An 11,801-nucleotide genomic window follows, 5' to 3' on the forward strand; every position below is an offset into this window, starting at 1 on the left:
CATCCCCTTCTTGAATGTTACCATCTCTTGCTGCCAAACTATCTTGTGAAATTTCCTTTACAAATATATGGCTGGCCAATCGAAGACCATATTCTGGAAGAATACAGTTAAATATCTTTAGTTCAAAGTCCTAAGACAATTAAGTACAGTTTAAATTTTAAGATTTAAAATTACTGTCCTTATGAACCACTCTGCACCTAAAGCTATTATCTTTAAATCATTGAAAAGTATGCAGTCAAGAAAAAGCAAAATAAAACATGGTTCAAAAAATGACACTCTCTTACTATCTCCATCTTATTGGAAAGGAGAAGGCCTAAAAGACGTCATCTTTTTTCCGGATTATGTGATGACATAGCTTCTTGTACTGTTTAAAGAACACAATCTTTCGAGTGAACTGCTTGAAGCTTAAGAAACTCTGAAGTCTGACAAGGCTTTTGATGACTGCTATGATTCAATTATTAGTTTTCTTTCCCCTCATTCATGGGTATGTACAAACCTCTACTGAAGAAACTCAAGAGCTTTAGTACAGCCTGCTACTAACAGATGTAAGAATTAATATACAGTGCTCTCATTTATGCAACCTACAACACACCCATGAAATGGTCATTTTATCTGTGGGCGAGTAAGGGGTTAAGGAAATGACCAAAAAATTAAAAGACAAAACTGTTGTCAGGTGCGGTAGAGCACACAAATGATGCTCACCCTCATTGGCTGAGACAGGACAGGACTGTGTAGACCATACAGTGAAGACTATCTCAGTAAGACAGACAAAACAAAAGCTGTAACTATCAGTCCTGTGTCAACAGAAAAAGAAATGTTCTTGATCTGTGAAAGGAATGAGGAGGGAGGACTTTCATTGTTTTAAAAGAAATAAAATTCAAGAAAAACCCAAACTTAAAAGCCAAGACGAACAAACAGGTTTTAATGTAGGATAAAGTATGAAGCCTGCAGTGCAAGAGTCTAAATGTTCATCTCAGTTAAAGATTAACATAAGGTAAATATGCAAAGAATATACACAGAAGCAGAACTAGAACCAGAGTAGACTAGTAATGACGTTGGGAGATCCAGACAGGCAATGGTAAGTGCTTTGAAAACAGCAATTTCATCATAGAAAAATACGGGACTAAGGACATAATCTTACTCACTAGGAAAAGGTTACAACTGAGCTGGGTGATGGTGGTGCATCACTTAGCCCAAGTACCTGGGATGCAGAGGCAGGTGGCAGATCTCTGTAAATTCAAGGCCAGCCCTGGTCTACAGAACTAGTAATAAGACAGTAAAGACTACACAAAGAAACCCTGTCTCAAAAAACAAAACAAAACAAAACAAAACAAAAAACAAAGCTCTGTGTGTGTGTGTGTGTGTGTCTGTCTGTCTGTCTGTCTGTTACAAAAGGCTGGATACATAACTTTAATCTATCACTTGAGAGGCAGAGGCAGAGGCAGACAGTTGAATCTCTGTGAGTTCAAGGCCAGTCTGGTCTACATAGTGTTCCAGGACATCCAGAGCTACACAGTGAGACCCAATCTCAAAACAAAATAAAAGACCATAAATATCAATATACAGATGGTGCCAAAATATTCCTTGTATATCAGTTTACTACTTTATTCTAGGTATTTCTTTGGGTACATAGTAACTATGTCCCAGCACTACAAATTAAAGAAACAGATCAGATAGTCCCTGCACCTTGGCAACTTTAAGATAACAGAGCAAAAGATGTTACCATAGTAATTTACTAGTGCATGGTAGTTTACTAGTGCAAACATGGGACCAAATATGCATACCTCAGGGTCATAATATCAGGGTCAGAGAAGTATAAGAAAGAAATACCAAAGCTAAAACTTCACCTAAGAAACACTAAAACTAAACCTGAATGAAGAGTGTGTTATGTGCAGGAGGCTGGGGGTATGCAAAACAAATACACCAAAGGGTGAAGGAAAGAACATGGCAGATGTGAAGTCCTAAATCTGGATACCTAACACTGATACAAACACAAATAGAAACAATTAAGGTGGAATCTTTAGAAAACATTCTACAGAGTTCAGTGGAAGGGACAGACCCTGAGATCAGTCACAATACTGACAAAGTCCACTGAAGAGACAGACAGCAGCCGCCTGGAAAAGAAGAGCAACAGAGAAAGACAGAAAAGTGAGACAGTAAGGTTGGGAGTTGGGACATGTTCACCATACAAGCAAGAGATGTCAAGGAAAAGTACTATATCAACTATACTTACCTGACTGAGAAACTGGATTGACAGGAATATAGTTGAAAAATATTCATTTGAAACGCAAAGAAAAAAAACAAGAATAGACTGTGATTCCCTTTAACTCGGTGTGGCTGATTCTGAGGAATCCCTCCGGACAACTGAGTATGTCTAAGCTGGCTGGGCAGAGTGCACTGATGTGGACTAGAAGGAGGTGGTGACATGAGCCAAGCAGTGAATCCCGGGAATACATGAGATTAGCTACACAAGACAGCAAGCAAAGTTCTTGGACGGAAACTAGATAGAACATTAAAGGTAGAAGGATGGAAATGAAAAGATGTGTGGACCTTAGAAAGATGAGAATTACAATAGTCCAAAGAAAACATTGTTCTAACAGTTAGCTCAGCTGTGGAACCCAGCCTTGGATCCCCTGTGAATGGCTCTGGGCTGGGAGGCAGGCACTAGAAGTGAAGTCCAAGTGTGAGGGAAGGAGCACCATGAAGAGCATGGGAGCCCATGGGAGAGGGCAAGAAATGTCAGTGACAGGACGGTGAGCAGGTTAGACCAAAGCTCACCTTCAACAAAACACTTTCTCCACCATTTTTAAAACCAAAGTCATGAGCCCTACATAACCACATGCCAGTAGGATCAAAGAGTCATTTAAAAAGCTAACAATCTAGTGAAGCGAGAGAGTATTCAGTTTAAGAACATCAATCTTCCATTTACAAATTAGCCCATCTCTCCTCTCCAAGTCAGTCCTTAGACTTATTTCTATGGTCATACTACTATTGATTCTAACAGTAAAGAAAACCACAGCATTTCAATTGAGTGCTGGCGCAACATTTCTTGCTAGCACAATTTGAATTTGGCTATTCCTGTTCCAATAAAACCAAAATTCAACTAAAAGTTTGCACCAACAAAATGATTTGAGAAAAGGTTCCAAAATATCCCAATGTCTACCTTACCAGGATTTGACTCTTAGCAAGATAACATGACTAGAAAGAGAAATGGAAAAAAAACAGATAATATGGTCATTGTATTTCTTATTAAACTAGCTTTAAAAGTCTCACGTAAGAACAGTGAGAGTCAGTGATACCTTCATTTTTCCGAGACTTCACCAGTGTGACCTTGGTGGGTTTTGCGGGCTGACTGGAGGCCACCGACCGCCTGTCCGAGCGAGGGGACAGGCTCCTCTCCCTGCTTGCACTCCTATCCCTTGCCCAGCTCTTCTCGCTCCTTCTGTTCGCTAAAGCACCGCGGCCAGCTCTTGGGTCATGTACTTCTTCGTCGTAGCTATCATCTTCATTATCAGACACCGGCTCAGGATCTGGGTGACTTACAGGGATCTGAACTTTCTTCTTCCTTCGGATAGTCTACAAATAAAAAGAAATAATAAACTGAACGACAGTCATATACTCTCCACTCATACATTTCCCTTGACTTACATTCACTTATGTAAATACAAAGGAGATAATAGAGTAATCACACCAATACATTTCCAAAATGGCTGTTTTCCACTCTCTTAATAAAACAGATCTGGCCAAACAGTAAATTTACTAAATCCTTCCAGAATTTATAACAATTTTCCAGGTGGTAATTAATACTTGTTGTGTAGAATGAAGGATTAGAACTATACTCTAAAGATACCACATATCTTTTTTTTTATAATGTGTGTTTTTTAATGTTCTTTAAATATTTATTTATTTATTATATGTAAGTACACTGTAGCTGTCTTCAGACACTCCAGAAGAGGGCATCAGATTTCGCTATGGATGGTTGTGAGCCACCATGTGGTTGCTGGGATTTGAACTTGGGACCTTTGGAAGAGTAGTCGGTGCTATTAACCGCTGAGCCATCTCAGCAGCCCGATACCACATATCTTATGAACACTTTGTAACCAAAACACAACAAACTCACAAGCCTGACCTCATTCCTTAATCAAAATTTGACAGTGCATCATTATCAATATGTGTAATTGTCCCAACATACTAAGTGATACATTTATTTATCGCAAACTAATGCACACCTTACTTGGTAGGAGCTCATGAGCTCAGCACACTTCCCCAACACAAACTGCCTTGTGTCTCTGTGTTGGTCCAATTTATAACTTGTCATTCTTGCATTCGTTTTCAGTGTTCCCTGTCCACTCACTTCTTTGTTTCTAAGTTCCAGATCTTTATGCATCTTCTGAATGTGCAGTTCTGTAATCCTGGAAGCCACCTGGCTCCCTCATACTGGGACACTGGGTCTCCTGGGGGCCTACAAGAGCTTCTTGGGGAACACTTGTCTTCTGACACCTTTAGCCACTCAAACTTTTTGCTCACTTCTGATTTCTCCATCTGCTTCTGTTTTCTCAGGGCTTCACTTGCAGTCACATGTAAATGACTTTCTACTGGTTTCTTCCCCTCATCAGCCATGTGTTTTGATACAATAAAAGATACTTTTTATTGATTAGGCCATCTATAAACTCATTAGTACTACCAGCAGCATTCTTGCTGCTGTTCAGCAATCCTTTCATCTGCATCTTGTTCCCGCTCAATGAAACTGCCTAACAGGTTTTTTTCATCACTCGTGAAGGTCTTGGTTGCTCGGCCCGCTTTAGTCAGTGTGTGTCTCACTTATTTAATACTTCTTTCTTGTGCTCTCAGAGATCAAGCGGACCAGCTCTGTATGTGAATAAAACCTCACCATTAGGGTATATTCTCAATGACACCCACTTCCAAGAGGTTTCCTTGTCTGTTACCAACCTGTGTGATGTGTAGCTTTAATTTTAATCTCTCCTAAATTACTTCAAATCTGCTCTGCCTGATAAATGCCTAATAATCTTGTCTTGCTACTTCCTTCCATATTATATTTTTTTCATGGCTAAATACCTTCTAAGGCTGAGGCAACACTAAACATTCTGCTTCCTACTATCCAGATAAGCCAGAGTGGGTCTTTTTGGTGAAAACAAACAAACAAGCAAGCAAGCAAGCAATGTTTGAAGTTGGAGGACAAGTAGCAAGGGAAGCCATCGTGTGGGAAAGACAAGCACTATGCTACTGAGAACAGAGGAAGGACAGCTGCCTTCTTCCCTCCCCATCTGTCTCACCTCTACTTCAATCTGCAGCCAAGTCATACTCTGCATGCATAAACCAGGCACGCTAGTGCTTCCTGCAATCTCAGACTCTGCCTTTAAGACAGTACCTTGAAATACACCCTGAACAACTCTTTTTCAGAAAATCCTGGCTTCCTCTCTCTCCTTAAGACATCAGAGTTAACAAGGGTGGTAGCTGTGGAGGGTCAGAGAAGGAAGGTAAAGTGTTCCCTGTAAACAAAGCTCAGACCAGAAAGGAGGGCCACAGGCACTTGCACACAGCTCATCACGATCCAGGCTAATGTAAGTACATAAAGGAGACAGCAGCATTAAGCTATGAGACTCCACCCCCTCTCCGTTTATTAATGAAAATTTCTATCTCAACTTAACTTAGGTACATAGCACAGAAGAGTAAGAAGCACTCACACTGGACCAACAACTGACTTTGGAACTGACTTCATTGACTTAAACGTGATGGAGAAGCTGGTGTAGTGTCCCACACCTTTCATCCCAGCACCTGGGAGGCAGAGGCAGAAGGATTTCTGTGAATGTAGAGCAGCCTGGTCTATGCAGAGTTCCAGGACAACCAAGACTACCCAGAGAGACCCTTTCTGAAAACAGGAAGGAGATTCAAAGAGCGGGGAGGGAAGAATCAAAAACTAAACAAGGATTAAGAGTAGTTGATACTTCTACTAAGTTGAACATAAAAGATACTCACAATTTTTGCGTTTTTCCCACTTTTCCTTAGCTGCTGAACAGCAAAAGCATGCTCAACGTTATCCATTGAAACTCCATTAACCATTGCAACTCGGTCATTTTCCCTAAGAGAGGAAAGAACAGCAGAAACATGTTAAAAGAAAAGCACATAAGACCTAGAAAGCTAAAGTCTTCGTTGAATGACAGGTTAATTAATCTGCTTGCCTTTAGAGCAATGATAACCCAGCATCAGCTTTCACTGCCAGGCCCTTCACAAGAGCATTTAGCAGGGAACTAACCCCATGGCAGCAGTTCCTTTTCCTTTTGAAAAGGACAGCGTTTCCCCAACCGCCTGAGCAGAACAGGCACTAACAAACAAAAAGATCACTGGTAACTAGCTGGATTAGAACACTAGATGACACTAAGTCACCAACTAACAGAGGTACTGTCATTAAACATTAAGTCTCTCTCCTTTTAAATGTCTTTGGATCCTTCCGATTATAGTCTGAATCTTTCCTTCCTGCCCTTCTTATCATCTGTACTGCACTAATCTCCTTAGTATAGACTTTCCTGTGAAAGGCCCTCAAAAGCTAGTTCCACCTGAGCTAGTTACAAGTTCTCCTTCACTCTCTTTACCTTTACAGTTACCTGGATGCTCCTTGCATCATGTATAAAGATTTCTTAAACCTAAGTGTATATTCACTTGAGGGAAATTAAGTAAGTACAGTACAGGGTATAAATAATCTGGAATAACTAACAAAAGAGGTCCATGACTAAGGACAAAAACAATGAGTGTGGGAAAAAAACAGGAGACATGATACCAGACAGAGGGATCACACTTACTGTAGCTGTCCTTCAGCTGGCCCTCCTTTTAGCACATCAGAAATCACTATGGAGGTTTCCCCACTCTGAAAATGAGGATTATCTCTTCCACCAGAGATTGCAATTCCAAATCCAAACCCAGGAGCCTAAAAACAGCAATTACAGTAAAATAGTTGTAGTAAGGACAACAAAACTGCTTACCAGCACAAGTAATGTAGAAACTATTAATTATAATTTTATGTTCATTTGATGGCTATACATTACAGTCATCCATTCTATGAGAATGTCTGTTCCAGTAAATTATACACCAGACAGAGCAATATTAAAAATGTCAACTGCATAAATATTCTACAAGCACTAAATTGATTTTAAAACTCTGAGCAGTAAGATCCTAAATGATTTTTGATAATCAGGTGGGGTCCTAAAGGGACAAGCAGAGTTCAGTGTGTCATCACTAGCACTGACACCTGGCTCAGAAAGGACAGACTTACTTCATAAGCCATCTGTCATTTTACACAATACAATGGGCACCTTAAAAATCAAGCGTTAGGTATTTCAACTTCAGTTATTCTACAAGTCTCAAAAGGAAATCTCTACACAGCAACACACCACTGTCCTACATATGTTGTATGTGTAGGAAATGCACCACATTAACATTCTTTTTTTGTATTTCAACTAAATAAATTATAATATTACAAACTTCTGAAAGAACTAAAGTTTCTATAATTGACTCAATGGCTTAGCACAGCAAAAACAATTCAACCCTTTCAAAGTGTGAGGACTGCACTGCAGCCTTGCTTCTGAACACACAGCATAGACACTGTGCTGCAGATGCCATTGTGCCCAGGAGATGACAACACCTGAAATACCTCAGGCCAGATTCAGCTGCTACTACAAGTGTTTTACTGTACATAAGACTTTCCGCTCTTACAGACACACATTGCAATCACAAGATCCAAATACTTTACCATCATTTGTCAGCAGTTAAGTATCAAATTAGTGTATCTTTGGGTTGTTTTGGGTTAGTGTTTGATTTTAAAACTTGTTTGAGCCAGGTATAATTGCACAAGCATGTAAGCCCAGTACTGGGGAGTGGAGGCAGGTGGGTCATCTTAATCTCTGTGTTGCTGACTTGAATTTCATAAGAAACTCTTCAGTGAGTTCTGGTTTAGAATTAGGACAGAATACTCATACTGACAACTATTGAGGATAACACCTGGTACTGACATCTGCCACATATGTGCACATACACAAAGCTATTTAAATAATAAAAATAACCTAAGAGTTACTAATAAAGTACATAATAACAATGAGTTTCCAATAGATCAATTTTGCCTCCCTAGCATAAATGCCTCTATTGTGTTGTATTATGTGAGGACAGGGCTGTCTTTATAACAAACTGTCATTATCAAGTTTCATATTAACAGTATGTACATTGCTAAAGGGCATACAAATGAAGTGAGGGCTGTGACAATCACCAAGCCATTTACAGATATATTATGTCTTAACAGGGCAAAACACAATCTAAAAAATACCATTATTTTTAACTGCTAAATACTCTATTATATAGATATAGCACATTTTATTGATCATTCATTAGCAAATGGGTTATTTGTGTTATTTCTACTTCTGGCTATTATAAATAAAGTTGCTGTGAGCATTCATGTACATGTTACTCATTAAGTGAGTATCTGCTTTTACTATCAGGTATATTTCTAGAAGTGGAATTATGGGTCACACGGTAGCTATATAGTTAAGTTCTGAGACATTCTACAATTGTGTTATACGATGGCTGCATCATTTTACATTAGTATCAGCAGTGTATGACAGACAGTACCCTTTTGTCTCCATGCTGACAGTTAGGCTTCAGTGGTGCACTTCCTTGATGACTAAGGATGCTGAGCATCCCTTCACTGTGCTTACTATTTAGTTACATATCTCTAGAAAGTGTCTAGTCAGAGCTTTTGCTCACTTCTCATCTGAGTTACATCTCTGCATTACTGAGTTAGTTATAAGAGTACAGGTAACAACAAACTTCAAAAAAGGTCCTTATCAAGATGTGTCCTTGTTCTGTGTTGTCGTCTCACTGTTTTGATGGTATCCTTTTTTCTTTTTCCTCTTTTAAAAAATTTTATTTGTAATCCATTTTTCACACTCCATATTCCATTCCTGTCCCTCCCCTCCACCCTCCCGACTGCTCCACATCCCATATCTCCTCCCCACCCCACCTGTCTCCATGTGGATGTGCCACCCACCACCCCAGCTGACCTCTAAACTCCCTGGGGCCTCCAGCCTCTTGAGGATTAGGTTCATCTCTGAATGAACACAGACCTGGAAATCCTCTACTGTATGTGTGTTGGGGGCCTCATATCAGCTGGTATATGCTGCTTGTTTGGTGGTCCAGTGTCTGAGAGATCTCAGGAGCCCAGATTAATTGAGACTGCAGGTCCTCCTACAGAATCACCCTTCTCCTCAGCTTCTTTCAGCCTTCCCTAATTCAACAACAGGGGACAGCTGCTTCTGTCCACTGGTTGGGTGCAAGCATCTGCATCTGACTCTTACAGCTGCTTGTTGGGTCTTTCGGAGGGCAGTCATGATAGATCCCTTTTTGTGAGCATTTCATAGCTTCAGTAATAGTGTCAGGCCTTGGGACCTCCCCTTGAGCTGGATCCCACTTTGGGCCTGTTGCTGGACCTTCTGATGTATCCTTTCAAACACCAATGTTTCCAATTTTGATAAGGCCCAATTTACCTGTTTTCTCTTTTGTTTTGGGCTTCTGACATATTTAATAAAGCACTTCCTAATGTAATGTCAATATCTATCTACTTTTGTAGTTTCTTCTTTAAGTTCTATGATTCTAGCAACACCTGGGCCTATGATTCATCATAAGTTAATTTTAAACATGAAGTGTACCAAGAAGTCCTAGTTCATCCCTTTCTATGTGGCTAAACAGCTCTCCCGGCACCACCTATTAAACAGCCACAGCCCCTGCACTGTATTGGCACTCTCATCCCAAGTTTCCCTCTTATTCAATCATTTCCTTAAAGACTTACCAGCTTACCTATAGATTCCCTTAATTTCAGTTATGTAATTTCATCTTCTAAAATTTTACCATAATATTTTAATATGAAAATAAAAATGCCTATTTCATTGCTGAGTATTCATCTTATTTCTCAAAGTATTACTAAAATGCATGCAGTTTCTAAGGAAGAACAGCTGAGAGCAAAGCGGGTGTTAGGCTGAAAGTGCAGCAGACGCCAACCTCCTTACATGTTAGTTGGGGTAGCACCTTAAGCTACCGATGGTGCTTGCTCAAAGTGTGATGGTCTTTACATGACTATGAGCACTTCAAATGTGGGTGGTCCTGCCTGAAATAGGCTCAAATTGTAAAACATGCACACATTTTACAACGGCATGAGGAAATGTACATAATTTTAAAATTCTGGTTACATGTTAAAATGATATTTTGATTGCATTCAATCGTATAATATGAAAACTTTCAATCTTTTTTTTAAAACATGAAGACTGAAATTTTTATCTTCTGTATGGGATTGTATAATAGGGTTGTTGGACAGTCCTCTTAGAGTGGCTTTGCGGATCACTATTGATCTCATATGCCCAGTAAATGTACTGGGTGTACTCTAACTAAGGAACTAGAAAACTAGGATGTCCTCCCCTGAAAAGGCTGTCACTGAGGAGCACCTGAGTGCAAAACCCAGAGGACATGCATAATCAAGCCTGACTTGTGTTTCCCTTTGACACAATTACAGGCTCTTTGAGAGCACTCCGTAGAGACTGAATTCCCAGTAAGTGGAACTCAAGAATGAACCAGACCCCAGTACTTAGGAGGCTGAGGCACCAGGATTTCTTTGAGTTTGAAGTTGTTAGCCTGGCCTACATATTAAGTTCAAGGGAAACTGAGATACACAGCAAAGTCCTGCCAAAAACTCAACACAACAAAGCAAAAAAAATGGAACTGCATTTCAATGGTTTTAGTATTATGAGATAACCCAGGTTTCCTTTGAGAATACAAATGAAAAAATAAGTCCCATCACATTATTCCTGACAGTAAAGAGAAAAGCTAAGGTGTAAGCCACGGGAGTTTCTTATGGATTTACCATCACTTGTGTGTTCCATGTCCTTCACTTACTATCCTATCATCATCTCCATCACCATCACACAGCAAGAAACATTTTCATTCCTCTGTCACAATTTCTTAGTATAGCGCATCTCAAAGTAGTGCATCTTTTAAAATGGTGGTTCAAACCTACCCTAAGCCAAAAGAATCAGAATCTTTGGTAAAAAAGAACATCCTAGCTGATTCCTCTTTCTTTACAATAAACCTGGAAGGCTATGGCTCTAGGTCAATGTCAACAAACTATGATCCAAAGGTCCAATTTGTCCAGGTTGCCATTTATTGTTGTTTTTTATTATGTATACAGTGCGTGCATGCATGTGTCCACTTGGAGGTCAGATGACAACCTTGGTGTCATTTTCCTGTTTCTTACTTTGGAGACAGGATTTCTCAGTGGCCCCCCTGAGCTACACTTGCCTGCCAGAGAGCCCAACTTGCATTCACTCCCCGGGGCTAAGATTATAAACACACGGCAACTCTTCCAGCTTTTCTACCCAGGACTGTCGAACGCAGGTCCTCAAGCAAAGATCGGCAAGCATCTTACTACCTCAACTGTCTGCTTTTATAAATATCGTTGTATTAAAACACAGCCACATTCATTCATTTGCCTACTATGGCTGCTTTTGCAATACAGCTACAGGGTAGTATATTGCCATGATAAAGATTTATTGCCTGTAAAGCCATATATTCATTGCTATCTGGATTTTCAGAAAAAAGGTTGCAGCCTCTGCTCTAGACACTCCACATTTTATTCTGAAGCAACTTAGAACACCAAAAAAAAAAAAAAAAAAAAAAAAGGTATTTAAAAGATTCTGTACTTTTGCAGCCTCAAAGTCAACTGAAATACTCTTTGGCAAAAGTCTTGCAGC

General features: G+C 39.8%; 1 protein-coding gene across 5 annotated transcripts in view; it reads right to left on the bottom strand.

Annotated features, from left to right (window-relative positions):
* Positions 1–11,801, bottom strand: part of Tjp1 (tight junction protein 1) — a 233,112-nt gene that overhangs the window by 43,077 nt on the left and 178,234 nt on the right. For all 5 annotated transcript variants that reach the window (XM_029479120.1, XM_029479119.1, XM_029479116.1 and 2 more), the window contains 4 exons: positions 6,819–6,943; positions 5,998–6,100; positions 3,300–3,576; positions 17–93 (listed from right to left, as the gene is read on the bottom strand). In XM_029479120.1, the coding sequence (XP_029334980.1) occupies positions 17–93; positions 3,300–3,576; positions 5,998–6,100; positions 6,819–6,943 (582 nt within the window). The remainder of the gene's footprint in view (positions 1–16; positions 94–3,299; positions 3,577–5,997; positions 6,101–6,818; positions 6,944–11,801) is intronic.

This window comes from Mus caroli, chromosome 7 (assembly GCF_900094665.2).
Source record: "Mus caroli chromosome 7, CAROLI_EIJ_v1.1, whole genome shotgun sequence".
Classification (NCBI taxonomy): domain Eukaryota; kingdom Metazoa; phylum Chordata; class Mammalia; order Rodentia; family Muridae; genus Mus; species Mus caroli.